General features: G+C 50.1%; 2 protein-coding genes across 2 annotated transcripts; both read right to left on the bottom strand.

Moving 5' to 3' along the window:
* Window positions 1-2016: 2016 nt before the first annotated feature.
* LOC142915640 (beta-1,4-galactosyltransferase galt-1-like) lies at window positions 2017-5569 on the bottom strand. Its single transcript, XM_076061359.1, has 2 exons — window positions 5126-5569; window positions 2017-3863 (listed from the first exon to the last, which is right to left on the bottom strand). Exon 2 carries the CDS (start codon window positions 3777-3779, stop codon window positions 2400-2402), a length of 1380 nt encoding a protein of 459 aa, XP_075917474.1. The 5' UTR covers window positions 3780-3863; window positions 5126-5569; the 3' UTR covers window positions 2017-2399.
* Window positions 5570-11041: 5472 nt separating this feature from the next.
* On the bottom strand, window positions 11042-24023 carry LOC142915641 (protein LSM14 homolog A-like). Its single transcript, XM_076061360.1, has 7 exons — window positions 23838-24023; window positions 22069-22276; window positions 19063-19215; window positions 18196-18348; window positions 16643-16745; window positions 15196-15445; window positions 11042-11696 (listed from the first exon to the last, which is right to left on the bottom strand). The coding sequence occupies exons 1-6, from the start codon at window positions 23994-23996 to the stop codon at window positions 15238-15240; spliced, it is 984 nt and encodes a 327-aa protein (XP_075917475.1). The 5' UTR covers window positions 23997-24023; the 3' UTR covers window positions 11042-11696; window positions 15196-15237.
* Window positions 24024-25017: the final 994 nt, after the last annotated feature.

Below are 25017 nucleotides of genomic sequence, written 5' to 3' on the forward strand. Positions count from 1 at the left end.
GCCGTCGAATATTTCGCTTCTCAGGAATAAACCTAACTCATGTAGCAAAAGGTGAAACGTTAATGAAAGGCCATAAAGGAATAACTCTTCCATGGGCAAGAAGTGACTCAGGGAATTTCTGAGAGAGCAAGGGAGGACCCATGGCAAAACACCATAAACTCACTGCACCCGAAGGCAAACAGAGGACAAAGAGACGAGAATGTCCCTTGCTGTTTCACTCTCTGAATTAACAAACCCGAGTGCCTGGAAAGTTGAAACGTAAAATTGCCAACCGCTGCATGTGAATATTGTTAAACGTCACGATTTTAAATGTTAACTTTTGTGAACGGATACATTGTTACATGACAATACAGAAGGTTTTGACTACTAGTTGCATGTTTTATTAACATCCACTTATCAATATGTAATCAGCGTCTCCGACATGGGTTAAACTTCAGTTGTATTTATTCTCAAGTTGCAGTACAGCACGTGTCTCCCTGCGCAGCTGGCTTCTCTCTTGCTCCCGGGACGGCGGCGCACGCTTTGCCTCCCGCCGCCGTGGCACTCACTCTTTCTCCGCCTCGCCGCTGGCTGACGGCGTGTCGGAGAGAGGGGAGGCTCAGCTGGTGGAGCCCGCCACGTGGCCGATGGGTGGTAGCGCAGGTGGTGACGACGTTCGGACCCGGGCTCTTCACACACCGACGACCCAGAGTCCTCTGCTGCTTCTGCTTATATCCCTCTCGGCGGTGCTAAGCTCTGCCTCTAGCCACGCCCCTCTCGGAACATTCTAGAGGGCTCTCGAGGCTTCCCGCTAGCTCTACCCATTTACCTTTCACCCAGATGGGATCCCCCTTACTGATTGGATGTGAGACAACATAGCACGTGTCTGCAATAACCCCCCGGTCGTCCTGTAGGTGGCGCACTCTCGTTACAAATACATAAGTGCCATGATATCTGGGTTAAGCATATAAACTTGTTAACGATTTATGGAAGTTTTGTATTGAAGTATTCTACCGAAGGATCATCCCTAAGATAAACACGTACAAATTACATATATTCTCCACTCTCACTCACTCTTCTCCTCACCCTCCTCCTGTCACTCACCCTTCTCCTCACGCTCACTCACTCTTCTCCTGTCACTCTTCTCCTGCCACTCACCCTTCTCCTCACTCTCACCATTCTCACTGTCACCCTTCTCCTCACTCACCCTTCTCACTCTCACCCTTCTCCTCACTCTCACTCACCTTCTCCTCACTCTCACTCACCCTTCTCCTGTCACTCACATGTCTCCTCACCCATCTCCCTCGGGGCAGCAGCGGCCCGAGCACGGCTCTGCCTCAGGGCAGCATCGGGGGGCGTACATGTTTGGGAGGGGCTCATCTCTGCTTGGATGGTTGCTCGCGGTCACGTGACACACTTAAACCAATCCGGGGGCATACATGTTTGGGGGGGGCGCACCTCTGGTTGGCTGTTTGCTCGGGGTCACGTGACGCACTTAAACCAATCCGGAGGCGTTAATCACAGTCACAGAATGACAGAAGGACAGATCTGTGATATTATATATGTAGATAAAGAATAGTAATAGCATTTTGCTGTATATGTTTAAAACTGGTTTGCAAGATTGATAGTACGTGATAATGATGATTTCTGCTGAATAATCCATCGTGAAACTATCTAATGCAACAATTCAGAAATGTCAACTCCATGTATTGTTTAGGAATACATTAACACGGCTTTATAATTTAAAATTAGCTGTATGTATCAACAGCTGGTGTTGTTACATATTCAAATATACAACTATATACATTTGGATGTATAAATATATTCCTACTGAATCTATTGTAATGTTTAATGTGAGTCTTTACTAGCTCATTTGGCCCAAAACACTCAAATTATCACTCAAATTCAAAGTTTAATATCGTATGTGCATTTTTTTTATCACCACAGGATTTACTTTTTAAAATCCTGACACTCTGGGATTTGACTATCCTCCGTGGACATGAGTCGTGAAAACAATAAGCTCATTAGAGACTGGTAGAACATGCACACTGAACATTTATTTAAATAAATTTGTGCCACATTTTAAATGTTTTAACCTGAAAACATTTCGAGTGGTACTCCCAAAAGCAATAGAAATAATTAGGATTGGTTTAAAATAAACCAATGTTAACTTCCCTAGCTTCCATAAGACATACCAATACAAACCCTATTGTGCCCTGGTGGATTAAAATGCAGAAAAAAATTAAGATAACAAATTTTAACTGTAAACGCAATCATAGGATTAGCAAATAAATGTCCCATACATTGACCACATTCGCAAACGGAAAACTCACAAACACCGGTGTTTAACTCAAATTGCAAGACCGCAAAAAACGCAAGATGACAATCAACGCCACCGCCGCCACCGCCGCCCGTTGTGCCTACTCATTCCAGAAGACCCTGTTGAGGACCTTGTTGACATTTCTGATCAGAGTGGCATTGTATCTCCACAGCGTGAGGTCCACGGCCAGCGAGTCGAGCGGCAAGTCGGGCTGCTCGGGCGATCGGTAGTGGTGCATGTCCGCGATGTCTCCAGGCACCATCTGCGAGATGCCCAGCGCGTTGAGCGTACTGTGCACCGACGTCTGCAGCACCGCGCGTGGGTTCAGGATCATCTTGGTCGGGTTGAAGACCTCCGGCAGGTTTGGCTCCCGTCTAATGTGGCGCATGATGTTGACGCCCGGGATGGCGTTCCAAGCCTGGAACTTCGACCCAAACTCTTCCGATACCGTGTAGGGAAACACGTGGTTTTCGAATGTGTAAATGTCGGCGCCGTACTTGTCGTTCAAGTACCGCATGAGGTCCTTCCAGTTTGTGTGCTTCAAAGGGATGATCACTTCGTCGATGTCCGTGAGGACCAGGTAGCGCGTGCTGTACATGTGCCGATACACGCAGTCGTTCAGCGCCGCTATCTGGCCATAGTAGTGCAGCTCGCCTGGGTGCTCGGGGTAGTGCCACCCTCTGGACACCCGCACGTAGTCCGTGATGGGCCACTGAACGACCTCGACGAGGCCGGCCTTGATGTAGTAGAGGAGCACTTTGTTCAGCTCAGAGCTGCAGCTTGTGTTGTACACCGTCACGCGGCCCGCACCCAAGATGCGGTACATTTCGATCGCCTGCACGAACTGCAGGACGTTTCCGTAGTTCCCGAAGAGCGTGGAGATGCAGACGCTGAATTCCTGTGTGATGGTGGGGGGCATGTAGAGCCGATTTCGCACGGGCATGAAGACCCACTCGGCCTCTTCCTCGTCCGGTATTGTGCGCATGCGCTGGACGGACACGTGTCCCGGCTCGCAGTCCAGCGGCTCCGTGCACAGGAAGTCGGCCGTGCCGTACGGGAAGTCAAAGTGATCCGAGTGGACGTAGGCGCTGGCGGTGACCGTCAGGATCTCCGAGTGCCCTCGGCAGCAGAAGTGGCAGGAGAGCACGTCCGGCTCATACCGGTTGGCGATGCCGATGATGCGTGTGCTCTGACTGGCCTCGCGCTGGTCGTGGTACGCCGACACCAAGAATATCTTGGTGTCGCGCACGCGCATCATTGACGTGTTCTGCAGCGCTCCCCGTTGCCCGCACAGCGTCACGTGGTTGATCTTATCGGAAGCAGACCCCGGCTTTGGCCTGAAGACGGACGAGTTGCCGAGTGCGTCGAGGTCGCGAACGAGGAAACCCTTCCAGCTGTACATGTACCAGACGCTCAGCAGCAATGAGACGCTGAGCAGCAGCAGCGAGAGGAACAGGACCGGGAGGCGTAGCTTCATCATCCTTCGAGGCGTGCAAGGAGACAAGACGTCTGGATCAAATCTCTAGACCGCCGTCTCGGGACGAAAAGTCTGATATCGCTCGGCCTGTGATTACATTTACGTAAAAACACACACACACAGAGCTTCGCGTTAAAAATGCACAACACTTTACACAATTCCATTTCAGGTAAACCTCACAGAAAAAGAAAAGCTCTCCAAAATCAAAAGACTGTATTGGCTTCAGGGCGGATATGTACAGGTACAACTCTCTGCAAGTGAATGCAATATTTGACGCTTGTGTTGCGCCCGAAACGTCATGATTTAATTTAGTTGTTTTTATTTTTGTTTTATTTTATTTTTACATACGTGACTTTACCGAAAGAACCAAAGAGTAACCATACGATAACCTGGATATAAGCATGCGTTAAATGTATTACTAAACAATACGCTCCCAGCAGCACTGAGCCTGCAGCTGTCAGAACGGTGAAATTGTTTTTTATTTCTCTCAATTTCAACAGATGATCTAAATAGTCGTGGCCAATAATAATTCGTTTTACGCAAACGTCAACATATTTCTTTGGTGTTATTTTAGTCTTAATACTGGCCAATACTAATTATAAAATCTATTGAAATTGAGAGAAATACAAAATATTGTCAACCAATTACACAGCCACCACCACAACCAGAGCCGCAATCACCACCACCACAGCCACCACCACCACAACCACCACAACCAGAGCCACCACCACCACAGCCACCACCACAGCCACCACAACCACCACCACCACCACAGCCACCACCACCACAACCACAGCCACCACCACCACCACAGCCACCACAACTACCACAGCCACCACCACAGCCACCACCACAGCCACCACCACAACCACCACCACCACAGCCACCAACACAGCCACCACAACCAACACCACAGCTACCACCACCACAACCAGAGCCACAACCACCACCACCACCACCACCACAGCCACCACAACCACCACCACAACCAGAGCCACAACCACCACCACAGCCACCACCACCACAACCACCACCATAGCCTCCACAACCACCACCACTACAACCACCACCACAACCACCACCACAGCCACCACCACAGCCACCACAACCACCACCATAGCCACCACAACCACTACAACCACCACTACCACAACCACCACCATAGCCACCACAACCACCACCACAACCACTACAACCACCACCACAACCACCACCATAGCCACCACAACCACTACAACCACCACAACCACCACCATAGCCACCACAACCAGCACCACAACCACTACAACCACCACCACAACCACCACCATAGCCACCACTAACACGACCCCAGGCCGCCACCACCGCACCTGCCAGTCGAGGGCGCTGTGCTCCTGCTGCTGTTCCTCTCCGTAGAAGCGCCGCTTCGCGTCGCCCTTCGGCTCGCACGCGAAGCTCAATGCAGCCCGCGGGCACCGGCGGCAGCAGCAGCAGAGGGCAGCAGCAGTAGCAGAGGGCAGCAGTAGCAGAGGGCAGCAGTAGCAACAGAGGGCAGCAGTACAGAGGGCAGCAGCAGCAGAGGGCAGCAGCAGTAGCAGCAGCAGAGGGCAGCAGCAGTAGCAGCAGCAGAGGGCAGCAGCAGCAGAGGGCAGCAGCAACAGAGGGCAGCAGCAGTAGCAGAGGGCAGCAGCAGCAGAGGGAAGGGCCGCACCCGATTCAAGAGCTGAATGGCTCACAGGGTTATACCAAATACATGGAACTGGACTGAGGCCGCGTTGCCGCCAGCACCACGTGCTTCCTGCTGACCTCTGACCTTGCCGCGTGCTTCCTGCCGACCTCTGACCCCGCGCTTGAACCACGACCCCGCCGATCTATGGCTGATTGTGTTACGTTATATAAAACATAAATATACCATATACACTTCGTATTCACAATGTACAGCTAAAGTTGACAGTGTAAATGTATTACAATATTCTTAGTTCTTTGCGGTAAAGTCAGGAAGATAGAAAATAAAAATAATAAAATAACATTTTCGAATAAAAATAATAAATTGAACATTAAAAAAAATCATAGAAGCGATGGTTTCTGCCTGTACATTTTGCGTGCAAACAGTTGCTGAGTAGAGGCCCAACGTGCGAGGCGGCCAGGCACAAACAGCACTCTGATGGGAGCTGTGGTTGATGGGAGTGGAACGCGGTCCTTGATCTGAGCCAGAGTCGTGATTTGTTGCACGTGTGACATTCAAGGCAGGGGTAAGCCTGTGGTCACAATCCTGCCTTGTGCTCAATATGTCAATGAGCCAGCAACAAACAGTGCACTAGAAGATGCAAAAGAGAAGCGTCAACACACTTCCTGCAATAAGCAAGGTAATAAGAACTTAAGAAAAGTGACGAGGGGTATTTTATGTTTATATTTGGTGTTTGCAGTTTCTCCCCGTGGTCCGGATTTCCCTCCGCATTTTTGAAACATGCATTTGGAATATTTGGCTGCTATAAATGTCCACCACACACAACATAAGCACACTTCGCTGAGCTATAATGTGTGGCCAGATTGCTCACTTCTGACAAAAATACCTGCCTGTGTGTAGCTCAGTGGGGCCTTTCCTGGTGAAATGAAAGATAGTTCAGAGTTTAGTTTTAGTTTATTTCAAAGTCGAGCAGTGGGAGGAAAGAAGGAGAGAAAGACTGCAAAAATGGGCTGACTGTGTGAATTGTGGGGCTCAACATAAAAAAAATCGTGTTCATGGTGACAGAACGTCTCGAGAGCGTGTGACCAATTTTCTCAGAATGCACCAGGTCATCAAAACACTCAGAAGCTAAGCAGGTTTGAGCCCGGCTAGTGCATGGATGAGTAACCACCGTGTACAAGAGGACTGGGGCAATGCGGTGTGGTAGGAGAAGGCAGTACAGGAAAGTTCATTGTTGTAGCGTTCTTCTACGCTCCCACTTCATACGCACCCCCATTCTCACCAACCCGCACTGACCGGCGCGATGAAATGTGTTCAAATAACGCACGCGGACCGCTCGGCATGGGGAGGCATTCATCCCGCAGTTGATCGACGTAAAAGAACAGCGGATTAACATGATGGGGGCAGAGAGAGAGAGAGAAGTTGGTGTTGGAAAAAATGTTTCAGAGTAAAGCCAGAAGTGAGCACCACAGTGTGTTGAGGAGCACACTACCTGCCACTGCTGACGTAAACATTCCATTTCTAACCACAGCGGGACCGCCAAGTCCATTAGAGAGATTGCTGAGATTTGCTTTCATAGACGTTCTTCAGCTCCTCAAACGTGACTAAAACAACGGTCTCTTAGAGATGATGCACTGATTCATGTTGAATTATTAACCTCACGATGCATCATCGTGTGTGCGTGCACATGTAAAAATAATATTTGTTTTGGTGAAATCATATACGTATGTTGCATGTCATGGGATCGTGTAACCCTCGAAGCAGCCACTAGTGGCCGATACATTCACCGCAATTTTATATATAAAAGAAGAATGGATTATTTAATCAATTCGCGACCCTGAATTGTGACAATTCATTGAAATTGCCTGGTGAGTTGGGATGGGGGCAGAGGGGGGGGGGGGTTACACCACGGAACAAATGTTTGCTTTATAACCTTAGGCCTTCACCCAGCAGTGGCTCGATCATAGCTGCTGATGACGGTGTAGTAAATGTGGCTTTGGGAAGTACGACAAGGACTCAACAGTACTGTGGAACTTGTGCTGTGTAAGACGTTACATTCATAATCATTGTAAACATCCTGCATGTGTGTTCCGTGTATACATGGTACTGTGTTTGCGCGCACACATCGTGTACGTGGCGACATGGATACTGTGGAATATTGAGGAGAGTTGTAAATAAAGCGGTGTTCGAAGAAAGACAAAAGTTGTCCGAGTGAAATCGAACACTACATATCTACCTGATACAAATTCACATTGGTCCGGTGGATCTTTGCACCGCTTACCATATATATGCGTAAACATATACAAAGCATTTACAAAAAAATATTGAAGGTACAATTCACGCACGCGTAAATATGCACATGGAAATAAAATGGTCCGCACCTAGAGAATAAAATGTTTCTTGCCAAAATAATCCTGCGGACCCACCCGAAGTGAGACCTGGGCTGGAGGGCCCACCGTGGGCTCCCTGGATGCGCTGAATGGAGCTCTCCTGCGCGTCTCACTTCATTTTGATAAATTCTCGCTCCAAAGGTTTCATTGACTTGCGACGGACGCCTTTTAAGAGACGTACGAAAGGCGTGCCCGTTGTGTAGATCAGGAAGCCGATTCACTGGAGGAGCGGCGCTTGACGTCACCTTGCGGGTGCCCCTTTCTCTGACGCGGGGCCACGCGCCACGCGTTGCCGTGACGTCGATAACACAAACGGCGTGAAATAAGGGAAAACAACAGCAAAGGTGGCAAACAAAATAAACGTTCTGATATTATTTTAATGTGACCATCACTAAGGGATTCGTGTACGACGGTGTTTCACCTTATTAGTTGGCTGTGTCGGGTGGTAGCGGGTTTAACGGTGATAGCAGTGAATAGAGATGAAGCAGTTAGCAGTGGAGAGAGCATAGTGACGGTGATAGCGGAGAGCAGAGGCAAAGAAGTTATCAGTGGAGAGAGCATCGTGACGGTGATAGCGGAGAGCGGAGACGAAGAAGTTAGCGGTGGAGTAAGCGCAGTAATCGTGGGGAGTGGAGAGACAAAGGTGGCGAGCGAGCCGTGGCGACATGGATACTGTGAAGTATTGAGGACACGTGGAGAGTTGTAAATAAAGCGGTGTTCGAAGAAAGACAAAAGTTGTCCGAGTGAAATCGAACACTACAAATATGCACACCCCCCCCCCCCCCCCACCGTGGATAAGCCTTAATCCGCTGTGCACAGGTGCTAATGCAAGCGGGAAAGGAATGGCTGGGACCAGGCTATGGGGCACGCCTCACCGTTAACGCGAGCACGGCCGCTCCGTGTGCTGCAGTACACGGAGTGCCTCACGCGCTCAAATCACTCGCACGGCGCTGCAGACGCGCGTCTCACACACCACGCGAAACCCTCGCGTAAACCGTAGCGGGTCGTAGAGATGGCGATCTACGCGCACGGCGGTGGAGTGGATTTAGCGCACCCCGAACCCCACCTTAATCACTCACGCTGCGCTGCAGACGCGCGTCTTCTACACACACACACACCGCGCGGTACCCCGTGTAACCAGTGGCGGTCGTATAGACGGTAATAGATCTGTAGTGATGGTAGCATCACTACTGCGTACACACGCACACGTGTGACGTCACTATGCGGGGGAGCGTCCCTACCACGCCGGTCTACACACACACATGACGTCATCCCGGCTGGAGGCGGGAATGACGTTAGGGCCGGTTCTGGACTCGGGAGGCCACGAGGGTGGTGTGAGGTCGTGGCCCTCTCTGTGACCCCAGCTGGACACGTGACTGGACCCCAGTGGGGGCCGGGGGCCTAGAGGGCACCTCGGGGGGCATGTGGACAGCAAGTGGGGGGGGGGGGGGCTTCGAGAGGGTTCTCGAAGGGAGGCGTGGCCGGGGCGGAGCCCGGGCACGCCGAGGCCCATATAAGCAGCCTCCTCACGAGGTTCGAGGCTGCCCGTATCAAGAATGAAGATGCATCGTGAAGACGCCAAGAAGAGATCCGTGTGTAGGTCCCAGCCGGCGGACTCTAGGATAGCGGTAGACGTGTAAGTCCCGCCAAGACAGGAGGCTGTACCTCCCTAGGGTATCTGAGAAGTGTGTGTTAGCTAGAGTAAGTCGGTGGTCACCACCCTATGCGTAATGTAAGAGCTAACTGTTGTGTTCATTAATAAATAAGTGTTGCCTCCCAGGAAGTTGTGTGTGCACCTAATTCGAATCCACTACAGATGCGCACCTCACACACCAACCCCGGGCCGACACACTGCAGCCCCGCGCTCGCTCTCTCACGGACCCCGGCCCCGCACGCAGTCGCTCCACTAAAATTCACAGACACCACGCCGAAGTTCGCCCACACGCGCACACAGAAATCGCACCGCACCGATCTTCTGAACTGAAGTTTATTAATGACGCGTCTAAAGAAAACCCTGTGCGGCCCAGTAGTAAATATTCCACGAGCAGCGTGTAGCCTATCCCTATTCAATCCCTGGGTGTACCCCCAAAACTCTACTTCTCAACTCGCAGATGCACTCACGGTGTCGCACGGAAGCTGCGGGAGTCGGAGGGACGATGATCCAAGAGGTCTCCGCCTGGGGTCGAGTCATAGCGGCGCTCGCCAGCGTCCCTCGGACGCCGCGAGCGGCCGGGAATCAGACTGGGGTGGCTGGATGGCTGGAGGAGAACCACCTGAACGTTTTTTCACCTCCCTCCCTTTGACGCCCTGGGAATCCGAAGATCCAGGGTCACGTGGTGTTATCCTGCGCAGACCAATCGAGCGCCTACATTTCGATTTTAAACCGATGTTCCCGCCCTTACCTGGAGCGTGACTTTCCGTTGCGCCTTGACCCATTGTCTACGCACCCCTCCTCCCCACCCGGTCCTCCCCACCCGGTCCTCCCCACCCCGCGGCGTGGCTAGGAACTTCCCTCCCACCTCCACGTCTGCGCTGCCAGCGGAGTGTTCTGCCCTCGAGGCCCCATCTCCCGTGTTGCGTGCGCTTCATTGCGGCCAGCCTGTAAAGCACTATGCGCCCCTGCGACTTTTTAAAGCTGATTTTAGGGGGGGCCGCCGTGTAATCCGGCCTGGGGGGGGGGGGGTCAGCCAATCTCCTGGCAACGGGAAACCGGGGGACATCCCTGCTAGGGGCCCTTCGGATGAAAGCCCGTGGGCCAGGCACCCCCCTTCGAGACCCTACGTGAGTGTGTGTGTGTGTGTTTAGTGGGAGTGTGCGTACGTTCGTGTGGAGGGGTGCGAGGGGATGGTGGCGCCGGCGGAGTTGCTCCGTTGCTGTGGCACCACAGTATCTATGGAATCAATAGTCATATCTATTGACTATAGTATTATCAGCTGACTATAGCAGTGTCTGCTTACTCTATAACAGTATTTAATTACTCTAAAGTAGCATCTACTCTGCAGCAGTATCTACCGACTCAACAGTAGTATATACCGACTCTATTGCAGTTAACTTCTTACTCAGAGTACCGTGGTGAGGCCTAGTCTCGTGCAGAGCCCCCGGCCTCGCCTAGATTGCCCAGCCGGCCGAGGTGGCACCTTGGCAGGCTGGGGCTGGGCTACCACACCACGCTGCATAACATACCAAGCACAGATTCAATTTTCAAAATCGGCCCTCAAGCTGGAACAGATGCCTCAATTTATTGAAATGCACTTTACTTTTTTCAAATACAGCAACCCCCCCCCTCCCACCATCCCTGATCCTGTTAAAGCCATGCATTGTACTACATTACGGACAAAGTTTACAGGAATATAAAGCAATGCAGTAAAAATTCAACGAAGCAATGTTGTAAAGCTAACAGTTGGCCAACTTAATTATTTGCCGGCCATTTCACCACAGCGAATGCACCGATATAAATTCAGCAACATTTAATGCTGCCTTGTGAAATACAAACACAACTCAATTAAATTGTCATGTCCATGCTCATTACAGCTTAAGACCGGTCGCACAAAATAACCAATTTTAGGAGACAATTAAAGCTTTAAAGTTAAGTCCGACTTTACAGAAATGTTTTACCACACCCATTAGACTAAAGTTTAAAACTATACTTACAATTATAAATGTGTAAAGTGTTCAACTAAACGAGGTGTGTATCTTATTTACACACCATAGACATTAAAAGAATCGCATATCAATTAACACAACCCACATACAGTCCTTGCACTACCCCTCTACGTAACGTTTCTTCAGACCCAACAAATTTTAACTTTTTAAATCAAGCAAACCCCCAATATTTGTACACTCTGGGAGGAAGTTCTCTGCAACCTGCAACAACAAAAGCAAGCATTGCCGACATCAAGAAGCAAAACCAACAGATCATCGTCGACCCCACAAAGGGCTCCATTCTCATTTGGAGAATTTGGTTTGCGTGGTCCCGATTTAGGCCAAGATTTGGTGACAAGGTGCCTCTCCAAACCATCCAATTCCCTTCGTCAATCTCTAAAATTGGGCACGAGAGCGTTGCCAACCAACTCCATTTGAAAGAAACTACTCTACATTTGTATTTTACCAGGTAAGGCCCACGGAGCTATGCAGCGCTCTTTCCGGAGAGACATGGCCACTGTTCTGCCCCACGGCAGATATGGGGCTGTGTTTACACAGGAACTTCCTGATATGATGGTGTCGAGTTTGGTCATGTGACCTGGAAGTGACGCGTTAAGGGTCTCGAAGCGACGAGGCAAGGCAGGGGTGTCAGTCATTACAAAGAGTACAAAATGGAGGCACAATTAGCATCTCAGCGAATACGGGAGCATCTGCTCATTGTGGGAATTTAAGAATCATTGTCTGCAAGTTCGTTTATCTCCATATATATAAAAGGCAAAGTTGTGAATTTGTGCCTGTTCAAAATGTTTAGCGTACTTCCCGACTTGCAACCAACTGGAAATTGGCCATGTGGGTACTTACCAGACTGTACACCACGCAAAAATGATAAAAAATACACTTTTTTTTTTTAGGGGGGAGGGGAGCTCAATAATGCATATATTTTTTGCACGGCAAGTGAGCTGTGGCGTCAAATCTGTCACGTGACCCTCGCATGTGGAAGCGTAACGCATTGTAGTGTAGTGGTTAGCGCTACGCTGCGCTACGAACCCGGCGACCCGAGTTCGATTCCCGCTCACGGCCACCAAACGAGTAACTGCTTGGGTGTCAACATCGCCACTGGGGAGATAAAGGCGGCAGGGCGTGCTGCTGGCCACCAAACCCCCTCGTGTTCTTATAATTACTGGGACTCCTGTTATGTTAGGATTGCCGTTATAATGCTGTAAATGCCTTTATAATGCTGTTAAATTGTTACGATAAATATGGAGGCCTGGTTAACAACGAAGCCTGCCACTTGCATTATTGTGAATAGTTGTTTGTAATTAGATAAGTCGAGCCAGACTTGTGCCCATGTAACTTTAATGCATTCTTGAGAGCAAGGATGAAGATGTATCTCGTCTACAGTTCAGTGTTATGTGCAGCAGCGCTGTACATTTGGGCTGCAGTATGGTGATTACACAAAGTGACCTTATTGAACATAGTAGCGTATTCTCTTGTTGTAGAGCTATTCAGTGCTAATGTAGGTACCTGGTCCATCCAGGACCTATGATTGAGATTCATGTTGTCCAAGACAATGTTATGATGCTGCAGTGTTAATTAATTATATTGATATTGCAAGTATTAACAGATGCTCTATTTTGTGCTGTGTTTTCCCATGAGTTTTATGTCGTTCTATTCGTTAAATACGTTGGAGTCGGATGGTCACCCTGGCTCTGAAGGTTTACTACTCGGACAGTGATGCAACGCAGCGTAGTGAGGCCGAGACAGCCACCACAAATGGATAGCTCAACGAAGTGGCTTATCGTGTAGACATTTATAGCAGCAAAATACTCTAAAACGCATGCTTTTAAAAACGTGGGAGGGAAAAAAAAACAGAGGACCCGGAGAAAAATCCACATGACCACGGGGAGAACTTGCAAACTCCAAATATGCAGCAGGCGTCGGGGTTGGGATGGAACCCCAGACCTCCTGCTGCATACCAGGCAAAGTGAGTTAACATCTCCTAGCCACCGTGGCATCCAAATAGAATCGTCAAGAGGACATTCTGACACTTGAAGAAAACCTGTACCAATCTTGGCCATAACCATTCTTGTACCTCTTGATCTTCCAAACACGTGTAGAGGTGTTACGGGAGGGTGACACGCGGTTGTATAACGGTGGCCACAAACACGTCCGCTACGGTCACCACCCTGGGGGGCTGTGGGGGATGCTGTGATCACTCCCAGCCCCGCCCCTCAGTGAGAGACAGTATAAAAGGTGGGACCCGGGGAGCTGAGAGGCAGTTCAACTCAAGCAAGATGAAGAGCCAGTGAAGAACGAAGATTGACTAGCCAGACCCTGGAACTCCTTTGATTCGCTGACCTTCTGAGGGCCGGGCAAAGCAAGCCAGGGTGCGACACCGGAGCCGCGACGGCCGATGTCCCTCTGAGGGCCGGACTCGTATGGCTGGTGATCGGGACCTGCGCCGAAGCTGGGCCAGGTCAGATAGCCTCCCGGGAGAGGAACAGGATAGAGGGAACCAGGGAGCTAGCGTGGGCTAAAGCTCGGGGAACGTTTCCCTCTATAAAGTACGGGTGAAGAGGCCGTTACCTCTTCAAGTATAAGACTCGCAACTGTAACAGAAGTGTCTGTAATAAATATGTGTTGCCTCAAGTAAACAGTCTCCGACATCAATAAGGCCACTACACATGTAGCCCTCCAGCAGGTCAGATCGTACAAAAGCATTAAATTTGGCATGCGATTGATCGATAAAAAAAATCTAGTCATGTTTAAGATTTTATATAAATGATGATTGAGAAGTTGTTCACGATATAATACGCAAATTATATTATGTGAGCAAATGCGGTAGTGTACCCATACTCTTTGGTTCTATTCGGTAAAGTCACTCCAGCGCTGTCCTCGAGACAGCCTGATCCCTTCACCGAGAAGATGGTTTCAAATTAAGCAACCATTGGAAAGATGTTCGAAATCGAACTAAACATTAAACTAATTTTCAATGGTACAGTATATTTTTCAAGTAGTGGTACCCCAAACTTTCGCAGCTCTTAAAAATTCCCCTTTCACACCATCAATAGGTAAACTCCCCCCCCCCCCCCCCCCGCCAAACGGCATGTTCACCCGCACGTACACCACCTCTATGCTAAGTCGGCCAATCAAATGCTAATTTTTATGCTAATTCCTTTGTCAAGGCACCTTGTTTCCTCGCACACAGCTTAAAGGTCGCGGTCTGAGCGTGGCTGTGTTTCACCCCAGCGCTGTCCTCGAGACAGCCTGATCCCTTCACCCGATGAAAGCCGCTTGTGTTGTGGCCGAAACGTCGTGATTTTTGTTGTTTTATTTTTTACCTACGTGACTTTACCGAATAGAACCAAAGAGTATGGATCCTTGCAGTCACGAAAGCTTTAAATCTAGAAGAGTACCCATGGCTACAACCACGAGAAGGCGAGTAGAGTCAAGGACGTAATGAATGGGAAGAGGAATAGAAAGGGGTAGAGGAGACAAATGGAAAAATGGGATCAGAGACAATACCTTAAAAGGGTCTCTCTATCATCCTCCACGGAGCAGGGTATTTTCACAGGGGGGGGGGGGGTTTGGGGGCAGAGGGTAAGGGATTCAGCAGGGATGGCCACACAAGTCACGTGACTTCCTCAGGGAGGCACGAGCAGATTCTCGATATTTTTGTTTTGCAGCTTAACGGGAGTGCAGGAGCGGGAGCTGCCCTTACCTGCACGTGCTCCTCCTCCTCATCCTCATCATCATCATCTGTCTAGGCCTGCACCTTGGCCAGCAGAGGAGACCGCACCCCTGCTTTGGACATGCCCGGCCGCCCGTCCCCACCCCACAGGGTCCGGCGGTTGAGCCAGGACGCGTGGCCCCAACTCTGCCAGAAGCGGCGATTGCGCGCGGCCGGGAGGTTCTCCCCGAACGTCTGCATGTTCAAGCGCTGCTCCTCCGCCAACGTCACGCGGCAGTTCCTTACAAGATGGAAGGAAGGGGGTGGCGGGGGTTGTGAGCACAGCTGGTGCATCTTGCCAGTCATCTCAGTCTATCCATGGCCACCTGGGGTCTGTCCCATGACCTCCTGTCAGCGAGCCTTCGACATTCCACGTGTACCTTCACCGAGCAGTGAATGGCGCGTGTTGGTATTGGAGGTGGAGGGAGGAGATAAAGATGCAGTGCCACAACTTCTTGCTCGTGCCACTACTACTGGCAGAAGGGCCACAGTAAGTCACTCATTTTCATTTTGGCAAATATCGCAGTTTTTACACCGGCACACGAAAAATGGCTGCCACTTGTAAAACACGTCACGGGATTCTTTGAATGTTCCCTGCCAAGCAGCAGGCGTACATCCCTACGGTTAATGCGCCCGCAGTATTATAAATCAGAGCAGCCACTAGATTTGCACCGCGAATAGTTTTGTTGTTACGCGACAACGACTCTGTCTGACGCTCCGAGCAGTGGCTCACCCCACACCATGTTGAAGAGTGGCCTGTGGATGACGATAGATCACGGTACTACAGAATTGCTCGAGTGAACGCTAAACCCTACATTAGAGGTTCCCTGCACGGTTCCACACCATCCTGCGTTTTAGAGAAATGTTCGCCTCGTGCCCAGTCAAATAATTACACGGTTCTTCCTCTTATTTTCGAGCTAGGATTTTTTCCCGAATCAAGCGCAACACCGCAATTCACGCAGCGTGCATTTTCTGCGCAGAGTAATTAAAGTTAACGTCACACATTTGCAACGCCCCAAAGTTTCCAGATATTCAGGAGGCGTAGTCAACCGCATACGAGTGAGAAGGCAGCCAGCAACGGCACCAACAATTGCCCGAGATCTGTCATCCTATATTAGGATGGTTAGGCCAACTCCATTTGTGAGTTTTTATTACACGAGGGACGAAACCAAAGAAAACCCACACGTGCAAAGGTGGGAGAGTGAATGGGGGGGAACAGCAACCCCATCTCCGTACAGATGGAGATGAATCAACATGCTGTACTGCTACCTCCTGGCAAGTCGGTGCACATGGCAGAAGATTGTGAACCACCAACCCGTTGCCTCCTCCAGGCGCTGTATATAAAGGTGTGCCGCCACCACTGCCCGTCCGAGACCATCAACCCCGCGATGAGCAAGGAGACCCAATTAAAAATCACAAGTGGCAGAAATGCCATTACCTGCCGCCATCTTTGGAAATGTTGTCAAAGAAGCATCTTGTTTTGTCATAGAAGCATTTGTCAGGAAACACGGCAGAGCTCCTGCTGGGACCCCTCTGCATGTCTGCAGCACAAAGGGAGACGTCAATGTCAGAAACTAATTAAGGGATGGCCTGGACAATTAAAGACAAAGATCCCCACCCCGTTTCGCTTCAGACTATCGGGGCAAGTGCTCTTAGTGAGTGGCACCCCGAGGCCGGCACGGCACACGAAGGCATGGGTGGGCCTAGCACCATGCCCGGCCACCTTCGTCTCCCTCATGGCGATGGCTGAGGTGAGCCACTAGAGGGGGGCGACGGTACAGATTTGTTGAACCAAACTTTTCAACAGAAGACGCCGTGGCAGCAGTGGCAACAGGCCACCGTGATGGACGCTCGTGAAGATTGCTCCTCGTGAACAAAAATTGTCAAAAGTGCATCATGGTCCTAAAGGGACCAACATTTAGTACAGGGGATTCTCCAAAATTTTTTACCATTTGTTAAAATACAACCATTCACCAATGCGAGTCAGGGCTAAAACAATACGACCATAAACTTTGCATTATATTTCAGGCCCATCAAGCTATATGGCTCTTTTTCAGAAGAGACCTGGCCACAAATGATAGCTCAACGAAGTGGCTTATTACATGAAAATTTCTGGCAGGTAAACTCCAATAAGTGCACGTTGATTCTAAAATGTGGAGGGAAAAACCGGATGACTCAGAGAAAACAGGTTTTTTTGGGTTAGATCGTGATCCAACCCAAAAAAAATCTATCATGGATGATATTGGTCGCAAAAGCCTACATGTTCAACCGACCCAGAGAAAAATCCACACTACCACGGGGAGAGAGACGCATGCAAACTCCAAATATACAATGGTCAGGGTTTTGGTGAAACCCACGAGGCAAGGTAGCCCCCCCCCCCCCACAGCCGCCTAATAATTTGTTGGCACAAGAGAGGCGGTGTAAGACAAATCCACTGTTGCACTGCACATCCATGCTTTACATTATCCAAGCTCCACTCTTTCTGCAACCCACACCTGACCAGAGTGATGCGAGGCCCTCACCCACAAGTGCAGTGACAGCCAAGCTTACTAAAGGCTGTCACATGCGGAGAGTTTCTCAAGTTATCATTCCTCACGATTACTCTAACTCGTATGAAAAAAAGGGCCTAATATAAATGTCCACATAAGCTACTTCATTGAGCTATCATTTGTGCCCAGGTCGCTTCTGAAAAAGCGAATAGCTCAGTGATCTTTACCTGGTAAGACAAGATTAGTTGATTTTTATTTTTTCAAGCGATTTGTTCACTTGACCTATAGACTGTGCACTCCCATCGTGTTTTTGTATTGTATGTTGTTACATTCTGACCCGCCCCTACTGAACATCTGTGGACAAAAAAACCTTTGTAGCGCATCGAAATCCCCCAGTGGACAAATAAATATTCTGATTCTAAAAGGAGACATCCCACAGGAGTGGTGGTGGTGTGAAACCGGGTCCCTCAAAGTGCTCCTTTTAAAAAAAAAGGTCCACCACCTTCTCCTTGCTTGGCCTTGTTGTTCTGGAACTCCTTGTCCAGCTCCTCGCGGTCCAGCTGCGCGTTGCTGCTCTCAAAGTCAAACTCCGCCTGAAACTCATCGCCCAGGTTCAGGGCCTGTGCCTTCTGGGGGCGCCCATGGCGGCTCGAGCCTGCGGGGAGAGAAAAATAAACGGCAGCTCGGTTTGTGATCCACCAACGCCGCGGTGGTGGCGGTGGTGAGATGTTAACTACCTAGCCTGGTACGCAAGAGCTCGTGGGTTCTATCCCGACCCCCTGCTGTATACTTGGAAGTTTGCATGTTCTCCCCAAATGTGAAACATTTCCTGCAAACTTTCTCCATTGGAATAATGCATCAATGAGTACACCCTGCTGCAAAGAAAAACACTTTTGCTGGACCCTCATGGACAAATGTGAGTCTCTTACTTTCGACCCAGGTTTCCTGGGTAAATATTCACGACCATAAAAAAATAGCGCACCGGCTGCCCGGTATTCAGGTCGGCACCAGCGGCCAAGAATTTGTTATTCTCTCCGCCCTCTGCACATGTTCAAAAGGCCATTGCCAAAGTCCAGGCTAATGCACCGCGTCGCCTTTGAGGCAACGTCAGTGATAAAAGCGGCAAGGGGTTTTTGCCTTCCCACCGCGATTTACAAAGCCCCACGACGAATGCGCCCACAGAAGCTGTGCACGGCGAGCCTTCAATACGCAAACGCATTAATTAGTCTCCGTCGGTACGAGACGCCGACTGTAAATTGGGACACGTTGCTTCAAAACGAACTTACAAATTTGATGAAAAGATGAATGACGGCATGGGGGGGTGGCGGGTGGGGAGGGCGAACACCACCCACACCACCCGTAGCCGTACCTGCAATCTGCTTCACGGGGGCCCTCCGCCACCGCCGCCGCCGCCGGGGCGCCGTCTGCACCCCCCGCTCCACTGTGCCGCTCTTCCTCGCCGGCTGCTGCGGCGTGGCGTTGACGCGCGCAGCGGCCGCGCCGGCCGTGGGCGCTGCCGCACCTGTGGGCGATGGGCACAGCCGGCGCGCACCCACCGGTCGTCTCGGTTCATCAGCCCGTCGGGGGGGGGCCACGTGGGACCCTCCCGGTGCCTCCCGGCAACGACCGGCGACACTTCATCTGGCACGGGCGCCGTGGTGACGTCACCGTCACTTAGTGGCGAAAGGCGGCTGTTGGTATTATGGGGCGGGGGGGGGCGTTCTACAACAGCTGTGTGGGCAAGACACAAGTGCCATAGCCCTCCATCACCCATCGTGGTGTCAGTGTCATCATCATTACCACCACAACCCCTCCCCCCCTATCGTTCCTCACGACTGCAGGTCACACGTTTGTGTTGTCACCAGGCAGAGGGGCTCACCGCACACAAATCCTAGTGTAGCCGAGCGTGCCATTATTACGTCGCTTCGAGCGAGGCCGTCAAAACCGCACAGATCACTCGGCGGCCAAGCGCAGCGTTTGCCGACCACCCCGTTTGCGTCTCCGACATTTTCGAAACGGAAACTCCGCTTTCATTTGCTCTTGATGAAACCAATTGCCATAGCCACGTAGGTAAAAAATAAAATAACAAAAATCATGTTTCGGCCACAACACAAGCGGCCTTCATCAGGTGAAGGGACGAGACTGTCTGGAGGACACTCCAGCGCTGTCCTCCAGACAGTCTCGTCCCTTCACCTGATGAAGGCCGCTTGTGTTGTGGCCGAAACGTCGTGATTTTTGTTATTTTATTTTTTATCTACGTGGTGACTTTACCTAATAGAACCAAAGAGTATGGATCCTAGCAGTCACGAAAGCTTTAAATCTAGAATTGCCATAGCACCACCATTCATATATTTTGTCAAAAATGCTTATTTCGCACGGGTTTAAAATATAAAAATATTAGCACACATTTGTCGTTAGGGGCGTTTGCGCGCAACGTTTATGGGTCGGGCGGCATTACATGGGGGGGGGGAGGGGGGGTTAACATTAATAAACGAGACGGTGGAACGAGGGTCACCGGGGCTATTGTCCACAAGCCACGGCAGACTTCACGACTCGTCCTCCCGCCTGCAGAGGGAGGCCTCGGCTACACCAACACGGGCGGCACGAGGATCCACGACGTTTCCGTTAAAACCGGTGGCTGTTGTAACCTTTGCCGCAGCCTTGCAACCCCTTTGGTTCTCAATCGTTCACAAACAACGTGCAACGTCAACAGACATAGGGGTTTGATGAAACAAAGCGGTTGCACTTGGCCCGCGCGCAATCTGTATTTCGATGATATACCTTTGAAAGAAATCCCCAGAAAGGGGATCTTGCAACCCCCAAGGGGTGCGTGCACCCCTGGGTTAAGAACCACTGGGCGAGACGATCGTGGGGTAACACAGTAATATCAATTTACAACTTACACCCCTTTCACGTCGTCGCTTTATTATGAACACCGCTAACCCAATTTACGTCAGTGACAGCATCGATCCTTTCTCGTATCCCCATCGCCTCTTGCTTCACCTACCCTGTAAACTACCCTGTGGTGTCGCGCGCATGACGACATGTACTGTGCTTTCGATGACAAAATATATTATTGATGTACGGTATGTTTCAATTTACGTCGCACATTTCAGGAACGCATCACCAATGTAAATTGGGGTACTGCTCTACAATGCCCAATGTTCTGCTACACCATCTGCCACCCAACAAATCAAATTTGTCACCTGGAGCACCACACCAATTTACGTGGTTTCGGCAAACCAGAATGTTGAAAAAAACCCAAAAAAACAATCAGATTTCCGTACGACGTCTCATTGGACATTACAAAATCGGGCATCAGGTGTTTGGTAAGAGATGCAGGTGGCGATCCGATCAGAAATCCCCTCATCTCTCAATACCCAGCCAGTGAACAGGGTGGCCACAACCTCAGCACCACGACAGCACCTCATTGAGATCAATATAGCAAGTTGCCTCTGGCAACCTCGTTTCTCACAAAACCACAGATTTTAAAAAAGAAAGTCTTCGTTCATCATCGCCATGGAGAAATGCATCGTGCAGGACCTTGAAGCCGCAATTAAATTTTGTTGGTGCAAATCTTAATTGGGTTAAGTTGTGGAAGAGGGGTAATTTTAAAACGTTTTTATTTTTTATCAGGCAAGACACCGAGCTATATTTGCACTTTTTCAGAAGCCACTTTGCCACAAATGATCGTTGAATAAAGCAGCTTTCTTGATAAACGCCATTATTGCAAACAACAAAACCCATTTAGCACCACATTTGTATTATCTCGTGGTAGAAGAGTGGCTCTCGCACAACTACGAACCCAACGACGCAAAAAATAACTCGATTCTCAGCCACATCACGAGCAAATTATATCCAAATCGGTGGTTGGCTCCCCACCCACCCATTCACCACAACCGCACAAGTGAAGCGTGGCAGGTCAAATAACCACCCCACCACGCATGACAAGACAGCGTGGCCTTCGCAGAGCAGTCCATTGACAGAGGGCACCAAATAATAATGCTTTAAATGACGGGTTATTCTGAAAAGGCGACAATTTAAAATACAATCACTGGGTATCACCGTCAAGCGCAAAGTAAAAACAAAAATGCTCGTCCGCATGCACTATGCATTATCATCATCGAGCTGTTATACACAGAGCCTTTTATTTTCCTGCATGCGCTTACGGAAATAATTCTATGAAGATAGCTGCACTCAACTGTGTTCAATTAAGATCGCATTGAAATCACGCAGTTGCCTCTAAACGAGCAAAAGGCGAAAACGACCCGAGGCAAGGCCACTGGGCAACGGAAACCACGTGGCATTAAGAGGGCAAAGGTGCAGCCCTGCAGTGCCGATGTTTACCGCACACCGCACCCCCCCCCTCCCGTACCCGCAGCTCCTCCGTACGCAGGCTGCACGGAGGGACGGTGCCCGACCGCTGTGGCCCAGGCGTCGTGCCGCGCGTGGCCCGGGTGGCCGCCCGTGGCACCGCGGGGGGGTCCGGTCGGCGTGCCCGGCGCGGAGTGGCAGCTCGCCGCCGCTCCGATACCGCACGTGTGGCAGCGAGCGGCGGCCCCCCCCGGGGTGCCCGGCGAGGACTGGACGGGGGGTGAGGGTGGGTTAGGCAGCAATTAGAACAAATCACGACGGACGACGTACGCATGTCAAACTTCTTATGCACCTTCTTGGTTCTTTCGGTAAAGTCACCACCACGTAGAAGGGAAACAATAAAATAATAAAAATATAAAACTTTAAAATTCTCACGACGTTTCGACTGCAAGACAAGCAATCATCATCAGGTGTAAAAACCACAGCAAGACATTTTTTTTAAAAAAGTGGCGGGTTTTTTTTTTACGTTAGCACCACGGAGAGCGATTTGGCAGTTATTCAGATGGACGAGTCCATCTATGTTCGGAAAAGAGGAGGGGGGAGACGAAAATGATGGATGCGGTCTGAAAGCCACCGTAAGCGTGAACAATCAATTAAGACCCGGAATGGTTTATCAAATCCTTCCAATGATTGCTAAGCCAGAATTCCTTCCTCTCGGTTGAAATTGTCTCTGTGTTTGTATATGTGGATAGCCTCATGAACGAATCTCTCATGGTAGCCAGATGGCTTACAGAGAACCTCTGTAAGCCATCTGGCTACCATGAGAGATTCTCCCGTTTCGGTCTTAGGAGGAGGGATAATTGCGATGTCATCACCCGAGAGCCAATCAGGTGCCAAGGGTTGCGCAATTCAGCCACTGGCACGCTGGCACCCGGGCTCGGATCTTGGTAGCCTCTTCCATCTCCTCCTCCTCAACCTGTAAAGACCCTCCACAGCTACCACTGTTAGCTAACTATTGTAACTCTCAAATGCAACTTTCATCAAGCCCCCCGAGTGTGAAGTGCAGTCTCCAACCTCGTATTCTCCACCATCTCTGGCTTCCTCGATTCCAGTGCCGTGAAGGGAAAATTTGCCCGAAATGCGGCCGATCAGCGTTGACTTTTTTTTCCACATTTTGTCAACATGTTGCCAAAGATGTCCCTTAAAGGCTTAACGGACGTTCGGGGCAAGTGCAGTGCGAGCAACTACGAGGCCGGCAAAGCACACGGAGGAGGTGGGGAAGCCAGCACCACGCCCGACCGCCTTCTCCCCAGTGGCGATGTTTATACATCGCACCAGGTGCTCATTGGATAGACCTGAGGAAAAGCCCGGGACCGTTTCAGATAATCGTCACCTGGCGTTGGCCGTAAGTGGGAATCAAACCCCGGTGGGTCGTAGGCGGGTTTGTGGTGCAGCGCATCAACCACTGTGCCACCGCTCCCCTAAACCATGGCACCGCTGCAGTGGCAAGATGTTAACTACCTCGCCTGGAGTACAATAGGTCGTGGGGTTTGATCCAGACCCCCGACGCCTGCATATTTTTGGAGTTTTCAACGTCCTCCCCCGTGGTCACGTGGATTTCTCTGGGTCATCCAGTTTCTACCTCCACGTTTTAGAACCGACGTGCATTTGGAGTATTTGGCTGCTGGAAATGTCCACGCGATAAACCGCTTCGTTGAGCAAATCATTTGTGGCCGGGTCGCTTCTGAAAAGAGAGTTAAGTAGCTCGGTGGGCCTCACATGGTACAATAAATAAAGAGTTTAATGGTAAAGAGCGGCTGCACCTCTCACCTGCACCATGGCCACGTCGTGGTGCAGAGCGGACAGCATGTACTCGCACGGGGTCAAGTCCTTGATCTCGCTGATGCGAAAGACGATGTGTTCGAAGACCTCCTCGCGAGGGGCAATGGGACGGTCGGCGGGGCGCCCCTCCGTCCCGCGCAAGCGCATTGCGCGCGCACAAAGACGCCCGCCGCCGGTACAGACCTCCACGTACCCGTTTGGTCAAGCGTTGTTACGGTCGAGAGCACCTATGCAGGTCGGAGCAGGTGCGTGGTTGTGGGTTTTGGGCGCCACTGTGGTGAGACGTTAACTACCTCGCCTGGTATATATCGAAGGTCATGCGTTTCATCCCAACCCTGACAACACCTGCTGTATATTTGGAGTCAGCGAGGTTTTCTCTTCCCATGGGTCGAGCGGATCCCCCCCCCCCTCCAGGTCCTTCGATAAGCCACTTCGTTGCGTTACCTACCATTTGTGGGCAGGTCGCTTCTGAAAGAGCGATATAGTAAGTGGGCCTTACCCGCAACTTAAACAATTCTTTAAAATAGTTTCTAGCTGGTTCAGCTACCTTCATCCTCCCCAGTGCTGATTTAATCATCTTTTTTACTTACACACCACACCAGGTAACTTCACTTGAAGGCAGTCTACCTACGCGAAAACCAGAATGTGTTGGGATACAAGGCCACCACCGACGACGTTGTCTGTAGCCAGGAATCAAATCTAGCTCGCGGGGTTCCGAGCTGCACACATTTCTCAACTCTGCAAGCCATGCAAGCCAAAAATTGAGATTCATTTATTTCCTGTAACAAGCTATATTAAATATTCTTGTTTCTTTCGGTAAAGTCACGTAAAAGGGAAATAATAAAAATAAAACATAATAAAATAAAAATGAAATGTATTTTATTTTTATTTAAATAAAATTAAAATGAAATTTATTTTATATGTATTTTATTTTATTATGTCTTAGCTGTATTAAAACCAATAGCCCATCATCCATAAGCCATATGCCTGCAGGTATTGAATGTTTATGGGTATCAACATCACAAATCCCTATCATCACTGTCGCAAAGAAGAAGTTCTCCATTGTGCCAATTTAATCCCGACAGGTGCCGTTGGCCCAAATCTGTGAATCCGTTTAGAGTATTTGGCGGCTAAACGTTCCCACGCGCTAAGCCACTTCGTTGCGCTA

Source organism: Petromyzon marinus, unplaced genomic scaffold (genome assembly GCF_048934315.1).
Source record: "Petromyzon marinus isolate PM22_M1 ecotype Great Lakes invasive population unplaced genomic scaffold, UKy_Petmar_22M1.pri1.0 PM_G_Scaffold_33, whole genome shotgun sequence".
In the NCBI taxonomy this organism is placed as follows: Eukaryota; Metazoa; Chordata; class Hyperoartia; order Petromyzontiformes; family Petromyzontidae; genus Petromyzon; species Petromyzon marinus.

Excerpts from the sequence above, each read along its gene's own strand:
- LOC142915640 (XM_076061359.1), bottom strand. The coding sequence starts at position 3,779 with ATGATGAAGCTACGCCTCCCGGTCCTGTTCCTCTCGCTGCTGCTGCTC.
- LOC142915641 (XM_076061360.1), bottom strand. The coding sequence starts at position 23,996 with ATGCGCTTGCGCGGGACGGAGGGGCGCCCCGCCGACCGTCCCATTGCC. Across the intron at positions 22,277-23,837 it reads ACGACGTGGCCATGGTGCAG|TCCTCGCCGGGCACCCCGGG; the intron begins GTGAGAGGTGCA and ends CCCCCCGTCCAG. Across the intron at positions 16,746-18,195 it reads CAAGGCCAAGCAAGGAGAAG|ACATGCAGAGGGGTCCCAGC; the intron begins GTGGTGGACCTT and ends TTTGTGCTGCAG.